The sequence below is a fragment of the Lontra canadensis genome, unplaced genomic scaffold (genome assembly GCF_010015895.1).
Source record: "Lontra canadensis isolate GAN:19392208 unplaced genomic scaffold, GSC_riverotter_1.0 scaffold37, whole genome shotgun sequence".
In the NCBI taxonomy this organism is placed as follows: domain Eukaryota; kingdom Metazoa; phylum Chordata; class Mammalia; order Carnivora; family Mustelidae; genus Lontra; species Lontra canadensis.
Window position 1 is genome coordinate 15,187,531 of NW_022631031.1, and position 23,847 is coordinate 15,211,377.

Sequence of the window (23,847 nt, forward strand, 5' to 3'; positions counted from 1 at the left end):
TTGATTCATTTGTTATCTTGAGAAAGTGGTAGCCATATGTGTATATATATGTGAATCTCTGTGTGTGTGTGTGTGTCTGTGTATTAAGAATCTCTGCTTCTAATAGAAAGTTTAATATTAAAGTTTCATAGCATAAAATTTTCTACCCAAGTGGTTGGATTTAGTTCTTTTGCTGCCTATCGAGACTGTGTTGTTGCTTTTTAGATAACTTTTTGGGGGAATCTATACATAATTTATTTTTCTTTATGTTATTTTTTTTAGTAGGCTCTGTGTCCAGTGTGGGACTTGAACTCACAATCCCAAAATTGAGAGTTGCATGCTTTACTGACTGAGCCAGCCAGGCACACACATAAAGTATTTTATTTATTTATTTACTTACTTTTTTTTTTTTTTTTAAATTTTATTTATTTATTTGACACACAGAGAGAGATCACAAGTAGGCAGAGAAAGAGGGGGAAGCAGGCTCCCTGCTGAGCAGAGAGCCCGATGTGGGGCTCAATCCCAGGACCCTGAGATCATGACCTGAGCCGAAGGCAGAGGCTTAACCCACTGAGCCACCCAGGTGCCCCTATTTACTTACTTTTTAAAAAATTTTATTCCTTTATTTGAGATATAGAGAGCAAAAGAGGGGGAGGGGCAAAGGGAGAGGGAGAAGACTCCCTGTTGAGCAGCTGACTTGGGGCTCAGCCCCAGGACCCTGAGATCATTACCTGAGCCACAGGCAGGTGCTTAACCAACTTAGCTACCCAGAAGCCCCCCCACCCCCATAATTTATTTTTTACGTACATTTTAATCATGATAAGAATCCATGATTTGGGGCACCTGGGTGGCTCAGTGGGTTAAAGCCTCTGCCTTCAGCTCAGGGTCCTGGGATCAAGCCCCACATCGGGCTCCCTTCTCAGCGGGGAGCCTGCTTCCTCTTTGCTCTCTGCCTACTTGTGATCTCTGCCTGTCAAATAAATAAATAAAATCTTAAAAAAAAAAAAGAATCCATGATTTATTTGTTCATTTATAGATTTGGGTTTTCTCCCTTTATTTGGTATCTGTTTTTAAATTAAGTGTAGAAGAGATTTACCACGTGAAAAGAAATACGGCCATGGTGGGGAGGTCTGAACTAGAAGGAAACAAATCCAGATATACCAATGGGATGTGTCAGGACGGTAATTTTTTTTTCTGAAAATTTCATGTGAAATTTTTTATGTGTGCTCTTTTTATAGTGATGATAAACAAAACCACAAACAGAACAAAAATCCAGCTAGGTAATCTTAACTGTGTACTCTTCTATACTACCTAGAGGAGTTATGTGTAGGCTTAATTTAGCTTATAGAGTTTGGAAACAAAACTGTTTTAAACCTTACTAGAGAAAGGGGACTGTATATTAAATAATAATCTGAAAATTTTTAAATTATTTTTAATAGCTTCACTTTCACTAGAATTGTCTTAGAATTGTAAAACCAGAAGGGACATCCTTCAACCTAGATCTGCACTGTCCACTATGATAGCCAGTAGTCCCATAGGGTTATTTAAATTTAAATTAACATTAAAGAAAAGTTTAAAAAAATGTGAAGATTTACTTTCTTGGTTGCATTAGCCACATTTCAGATGTTGGATAGCGCTTTGTGGCCTGTGGCTACCGGATTAGACAGGCAAATAGAAGACACGTTTATCATCATAGAAGTTCTGTGTTGATCTAGGTCTACTCCGTTTTATATTTGACTTTGATCAACATGTATTTAAAGTGCTAATCATTGAGATCACCAACTAAGTTGAACTTTATTTCTTCATTTTCATTTTCCAGTTTTTGGAGCCGTGAGGGATACAGCAGTTTGGTCAATATTGTTTTAACATGCTTCAAATAAATCAGGTGAGTTTGTGTTAAGGCATGTCCTACTTAATATGGTGCTTGGGCCATACATTGTGGAACATGTTAACCCAGCTTTTCTGTAACCATGACGCTGACCACTGCTTAACAGAGCGATTACATATTATATATTCATCCTAGGAGACTGTGCAGGGCAGGTTGTTTAAGGATTATAGTAGTAGTTCTGAAAGTTGTTAACTTCTGAGTATGCAGAGAGCAGAGGTATGTCTGGTCTTTTTGATGTTACATCCCTCTAGGACTTGGTGTATTCAGCATGTTTACAATTGTAATCTAGTTTCAGTAGGTGGCGTTTAGCCGACCGAAAGAATTTCTAGTGACAAATCTTGTGAAGCAGTTATATCAGTGTGTTAAAAAAAGTTCCTTTTCTAGGGCACTGGAAAAGGTTAGAAGGAAGTGCCTTGCTAAATAAACTTTAGCATACAATGTCTTAGACTCACTGAAAAAAAATATCTTCCTTAGGTCTTACTGTTTCTCCAAGAACTTTATGTATTTAATCTTATCCTTTCTAGACAAATAGGGCATTGTATTGTAATATTAGAAAATACTTTGTTTTATTTCAGATTTTATGAATTGAGAGAGAGTAAGTAACGTGATTGTAAGAAGTAATGACTCTTGTGTGTGCATGATTTGAGGAAGTAATACACGCCTGGCCCTACCTGTTCAGTTCACCTTGCCTACGCAGTACCCTCTAGTGCCTGTGCATCATACACCATCTCTAAACCAATGACTTCTCAGTTCATACTTAGTCTGTCTTCTAGACCCATGTAGCAGTTCCCAACTGATCTCTTAACTGGGGTGTCTTTATACATCTCAGAATTAACAGGGTCCCAGGAAACAATCTAAATGCTTCCAATCTAAATGTTTCAGTTTCTGGATTGGCAAGGTCATTCTAGCTGCAGGGTCTTTGCATAGATTACCTCTGCCTGGGCCTCTTTTTCCCTCCCCTGTGGTTGGCTCACTTGACTCCCAGCCCTACTATTTGCTCTCATAGTACTCTGTCCTTAATGACACTCTGACATTTGCAGTTATATTCAACTGTGTAATTGTTTGCTTAACATCTCTGTTCCTTATTAGACCATGTGTTCCATGAAGGTAGTGACTTTGTTTTTCAATCTCCCTAGGTCCTAGAATAGTTCTGGTTGTGTATGGTTTTTCATATATTTGCTGAGTAAGTGGATGGATGGTGCTAAGGTTGTCACTAAAGCAAGGAGATCTCCATTCTTTTCAACAATAATCACACAATTGTGTTGTCAGTTTAGGTATCATATGCTTGCTTTACCCAGATGCTATTAACATAAAATCTCTTTCTTATGCAAAGTTGTTCTTTGATTTTCTCCTTGTACCAAAAAATTTTCTTGTGCAATAAATACTACTTTCATCAGAGATGTTACAAATGTAGTTTAAAGGAATCTTAAAGCTGTGCTATGCTTAGTGCTTTTTGTACTTTCATAGTTGTAGTCAAATCCCATTGGATCCATTGATGGAGCTTTATGAGATGTGACTTGCAAACTGTGTTGTAGGTTTGTGTTGATGCTAAATGTATGGATAACCTGCTGTTAATTATACAGGTGCAATCAGAATAATTTGTTTCATATTCTACCATAGAGGTGGAAAGAATATTCATTTTATGCCATCAGCATCATTGAAAATTATAGATTAGTCCTAATGAAGAGTTACTGTCTGTGCTACTGGTCATGTTGAATGAGGCCTTACAAACAATTTTAGGCAGCATTCTGCAGGGCCACACACAGCTCCCTGTGCTTTGGCCAGAAGTTGTACACTGTGCTTAGAGGTATACATGCTTTGCTTGTAACACACGTTACTCACCTCAGGATTCCATCTTATTATCAACTAAGTTTTATCCCCTGAGATGTTCAAGTCTGAGGGGAAAGATTAATCTATTTTGGAATAGAAGTTCTAGAGACTTTCTCTTCAGGCAAACTTAAAGTCTCATTGAATTCTTAAACTTAGGAATGATTGATGTTTTATCATTTTTGTGATGACTGCTTTCCCATTAGAGTGTAGGCTTTCAAGATAAATGTGAAAAGGCATTAAAAGGTGATTGAAGATGACATTTACCTTAAAGCAGTTGAGGTTTTTACTGTGTGATTTTTAACACTGTCTTTTGGATTAGTACTATATTTTTGAGAGGTCTTTTTGTTTGTTGTTTTAAGATGCCTGAATAGTACTAATAGAGTCTTCCATGTGTATTCCCAGAACTACTTAAAAACAAGGCTGTTGAAATATTTTACTTGCTATCAATTCTGTCTGACATGATTATTATCAGGGAACATGGAAATGTTCCATGTTCTATTAATAGAAATGGCACTTCTACCTTTAAATTGTGCTCTTCATTTTTACTTTAGCCTTTTAAAAATGTGTGCTGTCCATGTGCTACTCATGTAGAAAAATTAAGTAGTAGAGATAAGGAAAAAAAAATCAGAAATAATTCCATTGTTCTTTTACAGAGATAATCACTGCTAACATTTTGGGGTGTATACTTTCAGATTTTTTTTTTTCTATGCAGTTATATTTTTATGTGAATATATGTTACTTTAAAGAACTAGGATTATATAATATTCGGAAGTGACTTAATGATAATTTGTAGTTTGGAATTACTAAAATTTGTTTAATCAAACCCTTATTATTGCACAGATTTTGTATTATAGTTAGTGCCACAGTGATTTTTTTTCTTTTTTTTAACATATAACTATGTTCCTTTGTCCATTATTTTCTTATAAGTAATTATTTAGAAATGGAAGCACTGGTCAAATGGGTATGCAAATTTTAAAGATATTTGGTGCTAAAATGCCAAAAATATAAAATTATATTAGAATAATTTTATTAGACAAATCTTCAGTGTTTGAAAATGATATTTTAATTTGCTTTTCTATGATTTGCTTCTCTTTGTTGTTCTTTTGTGTTTTGTCTTTTTGTGAATTGTTTACATGTGTTTACTGGTAACTTTTCCTTTTTATTTGTAAATAAAATTTTTTGGATTATACCCCCTTGAGAGTTTTCTGAGCTAGTATTTATAATCATTACTTTATATCTTCCATTCATTATTCAGTAAATAACTAGTGGGAGCCTATGTTTCCAGGGTATTATACTAAGTAGGAGCTTGGTCTATTGTGGACCTTTCTCCCTGGTGATTAATTTAAACCTCCAGGGATAGGAAACCCATTTTAACATTAAGCAGTAGCAAACATAAATTAAGAAGGCATGTGTGCCGTGAAATAATATCTTCAAATGAATGACTGAAATAAGACAAAGTTTTTGGGATTCGTTGATGAGGGAGACCTGACAGGGCATGTGTTCTACCTGGTTTAAGGGGAAATCTGTATTAGGCAGCTGTAGCATTGGGAGAGTCCAGCAGGAGGGGATTAACAGAAGTTTCAGTAGTCTGATGGTTTCTTTGAAAGAGTGTTTGTTGGGAACATGGGAGCTAAGAGAAATCTTTAAGGCCTGACTCAAGTGGAATGGGAGGACAGGCAGGACAAAACAGTGTTTCAGTGCCAGAGAGTAGGAGAACTCTATAGGACAAGAGGGAGCGAGGTGTTATGTAGGAAATATAAAGGTGTACCAAGATACACTGTAAAGCATAAAGCTAGGGTAGGATTATCAAGAAACTAAGACCTAGAATTTAAGAGATAATTATACCTATCTCACAGGTTTATTGTGAGGAGCGATTGAACTAATAACTGAGGCAAAATGCTTAGCATTGGCCCTGGCACTATTGCTACTGCTATTAATATTGCTGTTGTTATTGCTGTCTGGCTCTGCAGATTCATGAGAAAGGATGGCAGACACTTAAGTTAATCATTAGAGTAGAGTAGTTGTTGGGGAAATGAAAAGCACTTGGATGTTTTTTCAAGTCCAGGTCTGCCATAAGTACTCTCCTCTTTCTTGCCATAGGCATGAAGAACTCTATTCTCTTCTCTTAAAAGCTGCTTCTACTTACTCTTAGTTATTTTTATCTCCCAAGTCTGGCTGTGGAGTAGAATCTACAATCTGCCAATCTCTCTTGAAGCCATAGGATGCAGTCTATAGCTTGAGGATTTTAAAAAATAACATAAGGAGGTTAAACTATGTAAGAAGGACTTTGGCTTTCTGCTGTGTTGACCTAACAGGATTTTTCCTCTGTGTGGCCCACTTCCAAGATGGCCCTAATGATCCCTGCTTCCTGACATTTATACCATCGTATAATCCTCTCACACATAGCCAATAGAATGTGGTGGAAGTGATGGATCATTTCCAAGGATAGATTATAAAAGACATTGTGACTTTTGCTTCTTCTCTGTCCCTTTGGGCTCCCCTCCCCTCTCCACACTCCACCCCTTGCTCATTCAGAGTAGTTAGCTGCCATGTTGTGAATAAGCTCTATGGAGAGGCCCATGTGGTGAGAAATTGAGGCCTACTGCCAGCAGCTAACAAGGAATTGAGGCCTATAGCCAAGAGTGTGTGACTGAGTCTTCTTGGAAGCAGATCTTCCAGCCCTTGTCAAGTTTTGAGCTGTAAGCTCTGGCCTATCAACATCTTGACTGCAACCTCATGAGATATCCTGAGCCAGAGCCACCCAACTAAGCTGCCGGTTGATTGCTGAACCTCAGAAACTGTGTGAAAAAAATAAATGCTTGTTTTTTAAGATGCTAAGTTGGGGGTAATTTGTTATGCAACGATAATATACCTTTCCTCCTTAAAACAACCTGAGAATATATAAATATGTAAACAGTGATTTTAAGACATTGGATGGCAGGTGGCATCAGACTGATCCCTGAGAGAATGGAAACACATGAGGTAAGCCCTTCTATTATACCAGTTTACAGTAGAGCCTAAAGGTTGTGTATAGGCTGCAGTGCAAGGAGGAGGAACTAAAACAGAGCTCACTTTTGTTGAGATTAGGAAACAAAGATAAGTGTTTGGGAAGGCCAAGATGGTTAGAATCACAGGGCAGAGTGCCAGAGAGAAGAGACTTGAGGGAAAAGGGGTGAGTATATAGGTAAGTAAAAAAGTGCACTCAAGCATGAAAACATTCTGGAGATCTGCAGGAGGTGCTTCTCGAGTTTTTGGCTGAGTTCTGATCTGTAGATGCATGACAAGGCCTACTCAAAGTCAGGGGATGAACTACTGGAAAGCAGTAAGAAATCAATTTCCAGAATTTATACAAGGCATTAATAGTTTGTGTCTAAATTACCCAGAGTCTAAAGACCTTGTAATACATAAGGCATTGGGAAGAGTCCTCAGAAGGCTTCAAATGATCCCAAGTAATTAACTGTGCACCAGAATAAAGTCCAGCATTAGAGGAATGCAGCACAATTGAGAATTCAGCAATAAAATTTATGGTTTTAATCATTCATTCAAAAATTGCAATGCTTGTTTCACCTTGAATAAGGGATATAATGTCTAGACAGATCAGTAAGGGAATAGAGGACTTGAACAGCATTATAAGCCAGTTAGACTTAATAGACATACACAAAACACCCAGTAAGAGCAGAATACACATTTTTTTCAAGTGCACATGAGATCCTACAAAGGATAGTCCATCTGTTAGATCACAAAAAATTCAGTACATTTTAAATAACTGAAATCATAAAAGTATCTTCAGTCACAGTGGAATGGAGCTGGAAAGTCAATAAGAATACTGGAAAACTCACAAATTTGTAGAAATTAAATAATACACTCATAAATAACCAGTGGGTCAAAGAAGCAATCACAGGGGAAATTAGAAAATAATTACAGACAAATGAAAACACAACATGCCATGACATAATGAGATAGAGCAAAAGCAGTGCTCAGAGAGAAATTTATAATAGTAAATACCTATGTTTAAAAAGAAGAATTCAGAAGAACTGAAATCTAATTTTTCACCTTATGGAAACTAGAAAAAAGGAGCAAATTAAACCCAAAGTGAGTCAAAGAAAGGAAATAAGAATGATTAAAGTGCAGATAAGTGAAACAGAGTATGGGAAACAATATTGAGAATCAGCAAAACTAAAAGTTGGTTCTTTGAGAGGATCAACAAAATTGACAGACGTTTACCTAGACCAACAAAGGGGAAAAAAAAAGCAAAGACACATATAATTAAAATCAGAAATGAAAATGGAGATATTGCTATTGACGTTAAATAAAAAAAGTTGTAAGAGAACACTATGAACAACTGTGTATCAGCAGATCGGATAACCTGCATTAAATGGACAAATTCCTAGAAACACAGATTACCAAAACTGACTCAAGAAGCAATAGAAAATAGGAACTGACTTATAACTAGCAAACAGATTGAATTAGTAATAAAAATAAAAAATCCCTCCCAAACAAAGAAAAGTCCAGGACCAGATGCCATTACTGGTGAATACTACCAAACATTTAAAGAAGAATTAACACAAATTCCTCTCAGACTATTCCCAAAAATAATAGGACAGAGAATACTTCCTAACTCACTGAGACCAGCATTACTCTGAAACCAAAGCCAGACACCATGAGAAACAATACAAAAACTACAGATTGATATTCCTTATGAGTATAGCTGCAAAAATCTCAACCAAACACTAATAACACACCGAATCCAACAGTTTATTTATTTATTCATTAAGATTTTATTTATTTATTTGACACAGAGAGAGACAGCGATAGAGAGAACACAAGCAGGAGGAGTGAGAGAGGGAAAGGTAGGCTTCCTGCTGAGGAGGGAGCCTGATGCGGGGCTTGATCCCAGGACTCTGGAATTATGACCTGAGCCGAAGGCAGGCACTTAATGACTGAGCCACCTAGGTGCCCCAGAATCCAGCAGTATATTTAAATGGTTATACACCATGGCCAAGTGGAATTTATCCAGGTGGGAAGCCAGGGCAGTTCAACATAGGAAAATCAGTCAGTGTAATACACTGCATTAATAGGATGAAGGGAAACAAGCAAACATCAGCAGTTAATATGGAAGACTTTTGACAAAGAAGAGAAGGCAAATTCTTTAATATGATAAAGGGATTTATGAAACACCCACAGCTAACATCCAGTTCAGTAGTGAAAGACTGAAGACTTTTCCATATGATCAGGAACAAGACAAGCAGGCCTATTTTCTTTTATTTTACTTTCCTTTCTTCCTTCTTTCTTTCTTGATTTTATTTATTTGAGAGAATGAGTGAGAGAGCACAAGCTGGGGGAGGAGCAGAAGTAGAGGGAGAAGTAGACTCCCCACTGAGCAGGGGCTTGATGCGGGGCTCAATCCTGGGACCCTGGGATCATGACATTAGAGCCAAAGGCAGATGCTTAACCAACTAAGCCATCCAGGTGCCCGAAGGGGACTTATTTTCACACAACTATTCAACATTGTGGTAGGACTTAAAATCAGAGAAGTTAGGCAAGGGAAAGAAAATATCCAAATTAGGAAGGCAGAAGTAAAGTTATTCCTATTTGTAGACAACATGATCCCATATATAGAAAACTCCAAATAATCCACAAAAACCCACTAGAATTAACATACAAATTCAGAAATTGTAGTTACAGATCAACACACAAAATAAAATTGTGTTTCAGTATACCAGTGGTGAACAATCCAAAAAGGAAACTAAGAAAATTGTTCCATTTAATATTGTCCGAAAGCATGAGGAGTTGAAAGATTTGTACACTGAAAACTATGAAATGTTGTTGAGCGAAATTAAAGAAGACAAATAAATGGAATCACATTCTGTGTTTGTAGACTAGAAGACTTAATATTGTTGAGGTGACAATACTATGTAAAACAAGGTAGAGATTAAATGAGATCTTTATCAGAATTCTCGTGACCTTTTTGGAGAACTGGAAAAGCAGATTCTGAAATTCATATGAAATTGCAGTGGTCTTAAATAGCCAAAACTCTCTTTTTGAAAATAAATAGAGTTGGAGGACTCATACTTCCCCATTTCAAAACATATTATAAAGCTACAGTAGTCAAAATAGTGTGGTACTGATATAAGGATAGACATATAAACTAGTGGAATAGAACTGAGAGGAGAGACATAAACTAATACATAAAAGTTATATTATTGTATAGGACTATATATATATAATATATATATATATCTACAAATGATTTTTGACAAGAATGGCATGACCACTCAGTATAAGAAGATGTAATTTTCTTTTTAAGATTTTATTTACTTATTTGACAGAGACAGCAAGAGAGGCATCACAAGCAGGGGGAAGAGGGAGAGGGAGATGCAGGCTTTCTGCTGAGCAGGGAGCCTGATGTGGGGCTCCATCCCAGGAGCCTGGGATCATTACCTGAGCCAAAGGCAGACGCCTAACTGACTGAGCCACCCAGGTGCCCAGAAAGATTATCACTTAACAAATAGTTTTGGGACAACTAGATACCCACATGCAAAAGAATAAACTTGGATCCCTACCTCACACCACATGAAACTATTAACTCCAGATGGATCAATGACCTAAATATAAGAACTAAAACCCTGACAACTCAACAACAAAACTACAAACAACCCAACTAAAAAATGGGCAAAGGACTTGAATTGACAGTTCTCTAAAGAAGATAAACAAAGGCCAATGTGCATATGCTTTTCAAAAATTTTAAAAAATATAATTCTTTTTATATTTAAGACTTTTAAAAATTTATTAGAGAGAGAGCACTCTCTCTCACTAGATGGGTTTAACAGCAGACTGAATGAACTGAATATTGGATCAGTGAGCTGATGATTAGCTGATAACAAAGCAATGAAACTCATTAGACTCAGTAGTGAAAAGAAAAAAGAATTTTTAAAAAATGAAGATAACTTAAGGGATCCTTGAGAAAGCATCAAGTGGGATAACGTTCATTTTATATGGGTTCTAGAAAGAAAAAAAAGGGGGAGAAAACTTATCTGAAGAAATAATGGCGGGAAGCTTTCCTAATCTGGGGAAGAAATAGACATACACGTCTAGGAAACTCAGAGATTTCCAAATAAGATGAATCCAAAGAGGTGCACATCAAGATACATTATAATTAAAAGGATAAAACTTACTACATGAAAGGGAAACCTCAGAAGGCTATCAGCAGAGTTTTTGGCAGAAACTTTGCATGCCAGAAGCAAGTGTTGTGACACATTCAAAGTGGTGAATGGAAAAAGCCTTCCAAGAATTCTCCACTTGGCAAGGTTATTATTCAGAATTGAAGGAGAGATTAAGAATTTTTCAGATAATCAAAAGCTAAAAGAGTTCATCACTGTTAAACCAGCCTTATAAGAAATGTTTAAAAGGACTTACATAAACTGAAAAGAAATGGCATTAATAACAAAATGTATGAAAATAAAAATCTTGGAAAAGATAAATACATATTCAAAGTAGGGGATCAGGAGTACCTGCCTGGCCCAGTCATTTAAGCATCCTGCTCTTGCTTTTGGCTCAGGTCATGTTCTCAGGGTTGTGAGATCAAGGCCCACATCAGGCTCTGCACTTGGTGTGGAGCCTGCTTGAGATTCTCTTTTTCTCCCTTTACCTGTCCCTACCCAAAAATAATTAAAAAAAAAAAAAAGGATCAATCACTTATAAAGCAAGTATGAAGCTTAAGAAAAGTCAAAAATAGCAAAGATAACTAAAACTATGATAGTTAAGGACTGCATAAAATGATGGAGAATGTGACATCAAAAATAAGGGCAGGGCTGAAGAAAATATGTTTTGGAGTGTGCTCAAATGTAATTGCTATCAACTCAAAGCAGCCCATTCTGTATATAGTAAGTTATGTATAAATCTCATGGTAACCATAAAGCAAAAATTTGCAACAAATACAAAAAAGGGAATCTGAACATAACACTAAAGAAAGCCATCAAACCACAAGGGAAGAAAAGAAGAAAGGACCAGAGGAACTATGAAGACAGCCAGAAAACAATGAATAAAATGGAAATAAGTACATACTTATAAATAATTACTGTAATTATAAATGGACTAAACTCTCCAATCAAAAGACACAGTGGCTGAATGGATTTAAAAAAAACCAAAAACCTATCTATGCTGTCTGTGAGAATCTCACTTCAGGTGTAAGAACATACACAGACTAAAAATGAAGGGATGGAGAAAACTATTCCATGCAAACAGGAATGAAAAGAAACCTGGAGGGGTTCCTGGCTGTCTTGGTTGGTGGAGCATGTGAGTCTTGATCTCAGGGTCATGAGGTGAAGCCCCATGTTGAGTGTAGAGATTATTAAAAAAGAAAAAAAGAAAAGAAAACAGAAAAGAAAGCTACTATAGCTATACTCTGCAAACAAAAAAGACTTCAAAATAAAAATTGTAATAGTAGACAAGGAAGGGCATTACATAATGATAAAGGAGTCAATCCAACAAGAAGACATGGCATTAATAAATATGTATGCATCCAACATAGGAACATCAAGACATACAAAACAAATATTAACTGACCGAAATGGAGGAATTGATATCAATACAATAATAGTAGGGGAGTTTAACACCCCACTTACATCAATGAATAGATCATCTAGACAGAAAATTAATAAGGAAACATCATCCTTAAATGACACCAGATGGAATTAATATGTTCAGAAAATTCCATTCAAAAGCAACAATACACATTATTCTCAAGTACACATGGTGTATTGTCTAGGGTAGATAACATGTTAGGCCACCAATTAAGCCTCAATAAATTTAAAAAGATTGAAATTCTATTGAGCATATTATTCTGATCACAATGGTATGAAACTAGAAATCAATTACAAGAAGAAAACTTGAAAAACCATGAAAATGGGGAGGTTAAATGACATGCAACTCAAAATTTTTGTCATTGAAGATAGCAAAGAAATACTGAGAGACAAATGAAAATAGAACTCTGACATATCAAAATCTTTGGGATACAACGAGAGCAATTCTAAGAGAGAATATTATAGTAATACAGGACTACCCCCAGAAACAAGAAAAATCTTCAACAATCTAACTTTACCCTGAAGGAGATAGAAAAAAAGAACAAACGAAGCTCAAAATTAATAAAAGAAAAGAAATAATAGAGATCAGAGCAGAAATAATTGAAGTAGAGACTGAGAAACAATAAAAAAAAATAAAGCTAAGAGCTTGTTCTTTGAAAAGATAGAGTTGACAAACTTTTAGTTAAAGTAGCCAAGAAAACAGTGAAAGTTTTCATAATCAGAATCAGAAATTGAAAGAGGAGAAATTACAGCTGACACCATAGTGCAAAGGATCATAGGAGACCACCAAGAAATATATGCTTACAAATTGTACAACCTAGAGGAAATGGATAAATGCCTAGGAACATACAGTCATCTAGGACAGAGTCATGAAGAAATAGAAAATCTGAATGAACCAATTACTACAAAGGAGATTGATAAGTAATCAAAAACCTCTCAACAAGCAAAAGTCCAAGACCAGATGGGTTCATTGGTGATTTCTATCAAACATTCAGAAAGACTTAATACCTATCTTTTTCAAAGTCTTCCAAAAACTTGAGGAGGGAACACTTCCAAACTCATTGTATGAGGCTGGCATTACCCTGGTAGCAAACCAGACAAGAACTGCACCTAAAATTAAAAAAAAAAAAAAAAAATTACAGGGCAGTATCATTAATGAATATTGATGCAAAAATTCTTTTTTTTGGGGGGCATCTTTTTTTTATTATTTTTGTTAACATATAATGTATTATTTGCCCCAGGGGTACAGGCCTGTGAATTGTCAGACTTACCCACTTCACAGCACTCACCATGTCACATACCCTCCCCAATGTCCATAACCCAACCACCCTCCACATCCCCTCCCCACAGCGACCCTCAGTTTGTTTTGTGAGATTAAGTGTCTCTTATGGTTTGTCTCCCTCCCGATCCCATCTTATTTCATTTTCTCCTTCCCTACACCCCACTCTGCTTCTCAAATTCCTCCTATCACAGAGATCATATAATTGTCTTTCTCTGATTGACTTCTTTTGCTCAGCATAATACCCTCTAGTTCCATCCATATCGATGCAAATGGCAAGATTTCATTTCTTTTGATGGCTGCATAGTATTCTATTGTATAAATATACCACATCTTCTTTGTCCATTCATCTGTTGATGGACATCTAGGTTCTTTCCATAGTTTGGCTATTGTGGACATTGCTGCTATAAACATAGGGGTGCACGTGCCCCTTCAGATCACTACATTTGTATCTTTAGGGTAAATACCCAATAGTGTGATTGCTGGGTCGTAGGGTAGCTCTATTTTCAACATTTTGAGGAACCTCCAGACTGTTTTCCAGAGGGGCTGCACCAGCTTGCATTCCCACCAACAGTGTAGGAGGGTTCCCCTTTCTCTGATTGATGCAAAAATTCTTAACAAAATATTAGGAAACTGAATTCAGTAGTACATTAAAAGGAGAATAAACCACGAACAAGTGACATTTATTTGAGGGATGCAAGGATGGTTCAACATCCACAAATCAACCAACATGATACACCACATTAACAAAATGAAGAAAGAATTGTATGATTGTCTTTAGAGATGGAGAAAAAGCATTTGACAAATATCAACACATATTTTTGATAAAAACTCTCAATGAAGTGGGTGCAGAGGGAGTGTACCTCAACATAACAAAGGCCATATATAGTAAACCCACAGTTAACATCATACCCAGTGGCAAGCAGCTAAAAGTTTTTCCTCTAAGATTAGGAACGAGAAAAAGTTGCCCTCTCTTACCACTTTTATTCAACATAGTGTTGGAAATTGTAGCCTCAGCACTTGGTAGGAAAAAGAAATAAGAAGGCATCCAGATTTGAAAGGAAGAAGTAAAACTATCACCAACTAAAGATGACATGATGCTATATATAGAAAATCTGAAAGATTTCACCAAAACCTGTTACAGCTAATAAATGAATTCAGTAAATTAATGGGATACAAAATCAGCATATAGAAATCTATGAGTTTCTATAATGAGTTATCAGAAAGAATAATTACGAAAGCAATCCCATTTATAATTTTATAAAAAAAAATGAAGTACCTAAGAATAAATTTAACCAAGGAGTTTAAGATTTATACATTGAAAACTAAGACACCATGAAAGAAATTGAAGAAGACACAAATGTAAATAAATACCATGCTCTTGGATTGGAAGAACTGGTATTTAAATGTCTATACCACCCAAAGCAATCTGCAGATTCAGTGCAATCCCTATCAAAATTCAAATGCCATTTTTGACAAAGCTAGACCAAATAATTCTGAAATTTAAATGGAACCACATCCTCACCAATACTTCTTTTTTTCTTTTCTTCTTCTTTTCTTTTTTCTTTTCTTCCTCTTTTCTTTTCTGTTGGTTAATGGTCATTCTAATGCAGTGAAGTGGTATTTCGTTGTGGTTTTGATTTGCATTTTTGTGATGATTAGGGATGTTAACTATCTTTTTATATGCTTTTTGGACATTTATGTATCATTGAAGAAATGTCTATTCAAGTTCCTTGCCCATTTTAAAATTGGGATTTATGTTGTTGTTGAGATGTAAGAGCTCTTTATGTATTCTGAATTTCAGTCCCTTATCCAGGTATATGATTTGCAATGGAAACAACTATTTTTTTTTTTTTTTTTGTTACGATTGTATTTATTTGTGAGAGAGAGAGAAGAGAGCATGCATAGAAGCAGGGGGAGAAGCAGCAGAGGGAGAAGCAGGCTCCCTGTTGAGCAAGGAGCCTGATGGAAAACTCAATCCCAGGACTCTGGGATCTTGACTTGAGCTGAAGGTAGACACTTAACCAACTGAGCCACTCAGGCACCCCTGAAAACAACTTTTGAGAAGCAAAGTCAGAGAATTTATTTTCAGCAGACATGTACTGCAAGAAATCTTAAAGAAAGTTATTTAGGCAAATGGAAAATACTAACAGGTGGAAATTTGGATCTGTGAAAAGGAATGAAGAGTGGAAGAAATGATGAAATACGAGGTAAATATAGAAAATATTTTCTTCATTTTTAAACTTTTCAAAAGATATTTAAAGCAAAGATAATAACAATGAATTGGTGGCTTATAGCATACATGGAAATAGATTGATGTCAATAATAAAATTTTGACTGATGTCAAAAATAAAATGTCAATAATAAAATTTTGACTGATGTCAAAAATAAAAAATATTTTCTTCATTTTTAAACTTTTCAAAAGATATTTAGAGCAAAGATAATAGCAATGAATTGGTGGCTTATAGCATACGTGGAAATAGATTGACTAATGTCGGTAGCATAAAGAATGGTATAGAAGAAAGGGAAATACAGTATTGTTAGGTGCCTATACTTGTACACAAAGTGGTACAATATTTATTTGAGTGTAGGCTTTGTATAATTTAGAGCAATTGCTTACTAAAAAAAAAAAAAAGAAAAAGAAAAATAACTTATAAGCCCATGGGGGAGATGAAATTGAATATTAAAAACTAATCAGTCCATAAGAATGTAGGCAAAGCACAATGAAATATCATCTCACACCAGTCAAAATGGCTAAAATTAAGAAGTCAGGAAATGACAGATGCTGGCGAGGTTGTGGAGAAAGGGGAACCCTCCTACACTGTTGGTGGGAATGCAAGCTGGTGCAACCATTCTGGAAAACAGTGTGGAGGTTCCTCAAAAAGCTGAAAATAGATCTACCCTATGACCCGGCAATTGCACTACTGGGTATATACCCCAAAGATACAACTGGTATCTGGGTATATACTGGGTATATACCCTAAAGATACAAATGTGGTGCTCCGAAGGGGCACATGCACCCGAATGTTTATAGCAGCAATGTTCACAATTGCCAAACTATGGAAAGAACCTTGATGTCCATCAACAGATGAATGGATAAAGATGATGTGAGATACACACACACACACACACACACACACACACACACACACTGGAATACTATGCAGCCATCAAAAGAAATGAAATCTTGCCATTTGCGGCGATGTGGATGGAACTAGAGGGTATTACGCTTAGTGAAATAAGTCAATCAGAGAGAGACAACTATCATATGATCTCCCTGATATGAGGAAGTGGAGATGCAACATGGGGGTTTGGGGGGTAGGAAAAGAAAAAAATGAAAGAAGATGGGATCGGGAGGGAGATAAACCATAAAAGACTCAATCTCACAAAACAGGCTGAGGGTTGCTGGGAGTGGGTTGGGAGAGGGTGGTGGGGTTATGGACATTGAGGAGGGTATGTGCTATGGTGAGTGCTGTGAAATGTGTAAACCTGGCGATTCATAGACCTATACCCCTGGGGATAAAAATACATTATATGTTTATAAAAAAAATTTAAAAATTAATAAAAAAAAGAACGTAGGCAAAGAAGAAAAAGGAATAAATAAGAGGTGGGACAGGGTACCTGGGTGGCTCAGGTGGTTGGATATCTGCCTTTCTGCTTGGGTCATGATCCTGGCATCTTGGGATTGACCCCCGCATCTGGCTCCTAGCTCAGCAGATAGTCTGCTTCTTCCTCTCCCTCTGTCTTTTCCCCTGCTCATGCTCTCTCTCTTTGTATATCTTCGTCTCAAATAAATTGAAATCCTTTAAAAAATTGTTTAGAAAAAGAGGACAAAAATAGCAAAATAGTGGATATAAATCTTCCCTTTTAGAAAATTAAATGAAATATAAATGATCTAAACAATCTAGTTAAAAAGTAAAGATACTCAGATTGGCTAGAAAAGTAATACTCAAATATATGGTGTCAAGAAACTTATTTGGAATATAAAGGTAAAAATAGACTAAAAGTACAAGGATGGTCTGCATCTGGCTCAGATGTAGTAACAGGGACTATATATTTATAGTCATGAAACAATCCCCTGCTCCGCAAAACAGAGTACTCCAAACAGTAGTTCTTTTTTTTTTTTTTTTTAAATTTGTTTATTTGACAGAGATCACAAGTAGGCAGAGAGAGGGAGAGAGGACGAAGCAGGCTTCCCGCTGAGCAGAGAGCCCGATGAGGGGCTTGATCCCAGGACCCTGGGACCATGACCTGAGCCAAAGGCAGAGGCTTTAACCCACTGAGCCACCCAGGTGCCCCTCCAAACAGTAGTTCTGAAGACATTGCTTATGAAGCAGTGATGATCAATGATCCCTGAGTGGTGAGAAACAAATGAGGAGAGCCCTATAATTGCCCCAACCTACTGTATTGAGAGACTTACCAGGATGTGGCACAGGCAGTGAGAACTGAGGTGTGGAGTTTAACATATTCCCCTAGTTGAGGAGATGTTGCTCTGGAACTGATTCACAAATTATAAAAGCAAGAAGACAAAAGTATTTCCAGGTCACTTAACTGCATCCTAGAACAAAGTTCAGGAAGATATGTAGGAGTGGGAAATAGCAGCATACAGCAAGTTGAAATTCATAGTGCATGTCATTCAGTTAATGATGCCCAAATATGCACAGTACCCTAAAAACATGACACATAATGGAAATAATCAATCATAGGGACACAGAATTGACAAAGATGATAGAATTAGCAGAGGATGCTAAAACTGTTTGTTGTAATTATATTCCATATGTTCAGAGAGTTAGAAATGTATAAGATGCAAAAAGATCCATATTAGACTTTTAAAGATGAAAACTACATCTGGACAAAAAATACACTAGGTAAGATAAATGGCAGATTAGACATTGCAGGAAAAAGATTAATGAATTTGAAGGTGTAGCAGTAGAAACTGTCCAGTAGAAACACATGGAGAAGAAAGAGGGAGAAAACATCAATTAGCTGTAGGATACCTTCAAACAAATATATAAATAACTAAATTTCCTTAAGGAGACATGTTACATAAATACGTATTTCCAGAAACAGTGGCCCAAAACTTTCTAAATATGATTCATTAAGATGAAACCATAAACCAAAATTTTCCGAATAAGTTTTATTAAGATGAAACTGGGGGCACCTGGGTGGCTCATTTGTTAAGCATCTGCCTTTGGCTCAGGTCATGATCCCAGGGTCCTGGGATCGAGCCCCACATTGGGCTCCCTGCTCCGCGGGAAGCCTGCTTCTCCCTCTCCCACTCCTTCTGCTTGTGTTCCCTCTCGCTGTCTCTCTGTGAAATAAATAAATAAAATCTTAAAAAAAAAAAAGAAGATGAAGTCATAAGGAATTTCAATGAGCTACCAAGTATAAGAAATATAAAGGAAACTACACCAAGGTCCATCATAATGAAATTACCAAATACAAGTAGTAAAAATAAAATCTTAAAAGCAGTTAGAGAAAAAAATGACATGATTAAGTTTTGTGCATAGGAATAAAGATAAAGATGACATTAGATTTCTTGTCAGAAATAATATAAGCAAGAGAACAGTGGACTAGTATCTTTAAAGTATTGCCAGATGAAAAAACAATCTCCTTAGAATTCTATATCTGGCAAAAATATGTTTTGGAAATCAAGATGAAAAAAGTCATTTTCAGATACAGAAAAGCTGAAGAAATTCAATGCTAACTCCCCTGTCTCTTCCTCCCACTTCAGGAAAGTTATAGTCTGTCCTTCAGACAGCAGGAAAATGATGCTAGTTGAATAAAAAACAAACCCACAAGAAATCATAATTACTTGGGTAAATATGTAGAATTTTTTTTCTCATTTAATTTAACCTCTTGAAAATAAAATTGTTTAGAGTCAATGTTCATAAGGTACTATATGGTTTATAGCATACATAAAAGTAAAATGCATAACAGTAGCTTAAAGGCTAATGGAAAAATGGAGGTATATTATGAGACTCCTATGTTCTACATTAGGTGGTATTATATCTCTTAAAGGCAGACTGTGATAAATTAAAGATATATATTGTAAACTAGGAAGCAGCCACCAAAATAGGAAAACAAAGAGTCATATATAATATGTGAAGAAAAGTAGGTAAGATTTAATTATACCAAACACTCCAACAGAAGTCGACAACATGAAAAGGGAAAGAATGTGAGCTGGGACAAATATAAATAGCAAGATATGTTCTAATGAGCAAGATGAAATGTTTTAATGAGTAACCCCATTATAAATATAAATATAAACATAAACAAATATAAATAATATTCTGAACATCCCAGTTTAAAGGCCAAAATTGAATCAAAACCAAGATCCAACTGTATACTTGCCTACAAGAAGCACTTTTTAAAAAAAAAATTATTTCAGTGTTCCAAATTCATTGTTTATGCACCACACCCAGTGCTCCATGCAATACGTGCCCTCCTTAGTACCCACAACCAGGCTCACCCAACTCCCCACTCCCCTCCCCTCCAAAACCCTCCATTTGTTTCTCAGAGTCCACAGTCTCTCATGGTTTGTCTCCTCCACTCCAATTTACCCCAGTTCATTTTTCCTTTCCTTCTCCTAATGTCTTCCATGTTATTCCTTATGCTCCACAAGTAAGTGAAACCGTATGACATTTGACTCTCTGCTTGACTTATTTCACTCAGCTTATTTCACTTATTTCACTTATTTCCTCCAGTCCCATCCATGTTGATAAAAAAGTTGGGTATTCATCCTTTCTGATGGCAGTATAATACTCCATTGTATATATGGACCATCTTTTCTTTACCCATTCGTCCACTGAAGGGCATCTTGGTTCTTTCCACAGTTTGGCAGCTGTGGCCATTGCTGCTAAGAACATTGGGGTACAGATGGCCCTTCTTTTCACACATCTGTATCTTTGGGGTAGATACCCAGTAGTGCAATTGCAGGGTCATAGGGTAGCTCTGTTTTTAATTTTTTGAGAAATCTCCACACTGTTTTCCAAAGTGGCTGCACCAACTTGCATTCCCACCAACAGTGTAAAGGGTTCCCCTTTCTCCACATCCTCTCCAACATATGTTGTTTACTATCTTGTTGATTTTGGCCATTCTGACTGGTGTAAGGTGATATCTCAATGTCGTTTTGATTTGAATCTCCCTGATGGCTAATGATGATGAACATTTTTTCATGTATCTGTTAGCCATTTGTATTTTTTCTTTGAAGAAGTGTCTGTTCGTGTCTTTTTTTTTTTTTAAGATTTTATTTATTTATTTGACAGAGAGAGATCACAAGTAGATGGAGAGGCAGGCAGAGAGAGAGAGAGAGAGAGATAGAGAGAGAGAGAGAGAGAGAGAGAAGCAGGCTCCCTGCTGAGCAGAGAGCCCGATGCGGGACTCGATCCCAGGACCCTGAGATCATGACCTGAGCTGAAGGCAGCGGCTTAACCCACTGAGCCACCCAGGCACCCATGTTCGTGTCTTCTGCCCATTTTTTGACATGATTATCTGTTTTTTGGGTGTTGAGTTTGACGAGTTCTTTATAGATCTTGGATGTCAGCCCTTTGTCTGTAGTGTCATTTGTGAATATCTTCTCCCATTCTGTGGGTTGCCTCTTTGTTTTGTTGAAGGGGTGGAGAAGCATCTTTCATGCCAGTGGGCCTCAAATAAAGCTGGGGTAGTGATTCTCATATCAGATAAATTAGATTTTAAACTAAAGGTGTAGTCAGAGATAAAGAAGAACACTACGTCATTCTTAAAGGGTCTATCCACCAAGAAGATCCAACAATTTAAATATTTATGCCCCCAATACGGGAGCAGCCAACTACATAAGACAACTGTTAGTCAAGATAAAGATAGGGGATCTTAACACACCGCTCTTAGTAATAGATCATCCAGGCAGAAAATCAATAAAGAAACAAGAGCATTGAATGACACATTGGAACAGATGGACCTCATAGATATATACAGAACATTCCACCCTGAAACAACAGAATACTCATTCTTCTTGAGAGCACATGGAACTTTCTCCAGAATAGAACACATACTGGGTCACAAGTCAGGGCTCAACCGATACCAAAAGACTGAGATTATTCCCTGTATATTCTCAGACCACAATGCTTTGAAACTGGAACTCAACCACAAGAAAAAGTTTGGAAGGAATTCAAACACTTGGATGCTAAAAACCACCCTGCTTAAGAATGTTTGGATTAACCAGGAAATCAAAGAAGAAGGTAAACAATTCATGGAAACCAATGAGAATGAAGACACATTGGTCCAAAACCTATGGGATGCCGCAAAGGTGGTCCTAAGGGGTAAATACACAGCCATCCAAGCCTCCTTTAAAAAAAAATTGAAAAATCCAGAATACACCAGCTCTCTTTACACCTTAAAGAACTGAAGAATCAACAGAAAATTAAGCCAACCCCACACACAAGAAGGGAAATAATATTAGAGCAGAGATCAAGAAGATAGAAACTAGAGATACAGTAGAGCACATCAACGATGCTAGAAGCTGGGTTTTTGAAAGACTCAACAAGATCGATAAACCATTGGCCAAACTAATCCAAAAGAAAAGAGAGAGGACCCAAATTAATAAAATTATGAATGAAAAGGGAGAGATCAAGACTAACACCAAGGAAATAGAAACAATAATCAGAAATAATTATCAATGGTTATATGCCAATAAGTTAAGCAGCCTAGACTTAATGGATGCATTCCTGGAAACCTATAAACTTCCAAAACTGAATTAGGAAGAAATTGACAACCTGAATAGACCAATATCTAGTAACGAGATTGAAGTCATGATCAAAAACCTTCCAAAAAACAAGAGCTCAGGACCTGACGGATTCCCTGTCGAATTCTACCAAACATTCAAAGAAGAAATAATACCTATTTTACTGAAGCTATTTAAAAAAATAGAAACAGAAGGAAAACTTTCAGACTCTTCATGAAGCCAGCATTACCCTGACTCCCAAACCAGGCAAAGACCCCACCAAAAAGAATTTCAGACCTATATCCCTGATGAATATGGATGCCAAGATTCTCAACAAGGTCCTAGCTAATAGGATCCAATAGTACATTAAAAAGATTATCCACCAGGGCGCCTGGGTGGCTCAGTTTGTTGGGCCTTCGGCTCAGATCGTGATCCTGGAGTCCTGGGATCGAGTCCCGCATTGGGCTTCCTGCTCGGCGGGGAGTTTGCTTCTCCCCCTGACCCTCCCCCATCTCGTGCTCTCTATCACTCATTCTTTCTCAAATAAATAAATAAATAAAATCTTTAACAACAACAACAAAAAAGATTATCCACCATGACCAGGTGGTATTTATCCATGGGATGCAAAGTGGTTCAACATTTGGAAAATCAATCAACGTGATAGAACAAATCAATAAGAGAAGATGGAAGAACCACATGGTCCTCTCAATTGATGCAGAAAAAGCATTTGACAAGATACAGCATCCGTTACTCATTAAAATGCTTCAAAGTACACGGGTAGAGGGAACATTCCTCAACTTATAAAATCTATCTGTGAAAAACCCACAGTGAATATCATCCTCAATGGGGAAAAGCTGACAGCCTTCCCTTTGAGATCAGGAACACAACAAGGATGTCCACTCTTGCCACTGTTTTTCAACATAGTACTAGAAATCCTAGCAACAGCAATCAGACAACAAGAAGAAATAAAAGGTATTCAAATTGTCAAAAAGTCAAACTTTCTCCTTTTGCAGATGACATGATACTTTATATGGAAAACCCAAAAGTTTCTAACCCCAAACTACTAGAACTCATAGAGCAATTCAGTAATGTGGCAGGATACAAAATCAATGTACAGGAATCAGTTGCTTTCTTATACAGTTACACTGAAAATATAGAAAGGGAAATTAGAGAATCAGTTCCATTTACTATAGCACCAAGAACCATAAGATACCTGGGAATAACCCTAACCAAAGAGATAAAGGGTCTGTACTCGAAGAACTACAGAACACTCATGAAAGAAATTGAAGAAGACACAAAAAGATGGAAGAGCATTCCATGCTCATGGATTAGAAGAATAAACAATGTTAAGATGTCTGTACTGCCTAGAGCAATCTATACTTTCAATGCCATTCTGATCAAAATTCCACTGGCATTTTTCAAAGAGCTGGAACAAACAATCTTAAAATGTGTATGGAACCAGAAGAGAACCCGAATTGCTAAGGAAATGTTGAAAAAGAAAAACAAAATTGGGGGCATCACGTTGCCTGATTTCAAGCTGTAGTACAAAGCTGTGATCACCAAGACATCATGGTACTGGCACAAAAGC

General features: G+C 36.7%; 1 protein-coding gene across 4 annotated transcripts in view; it reads left to right on the top strand.

Annotated features, from left to right (window-relative positions):
* STAU2 (staufen double-stranded RNA binding protein 2) overlaps positions 1 to 23,847 on the top strand; it is a 318,840-nt gene that overhangs the window by 7,453 nt on the left and 287,540 nt on the right. For 3 of the 4 annotated variants that reach the window (XM_032869185.1, XM_032869184.1, XM_032869182.1), the window contains exon 2: positions 1,799 to 1,864. The exons of the other annotated variant lie outside the window; for it this stretch is intronic. In XM_032869185.1, the coding sequence (XP_032725076.1) occupies positions 1,847 to 1,864 (18 nt within the window). In that variant the 5' untranslated portion in view covers positions 1,799 to 1,846. The remainder of the gene's footprint in view (positions 1 to 1,798; positions 1,865 to 23,847) is intronic. 4 annotated transcript variants of the gene reach the window in all.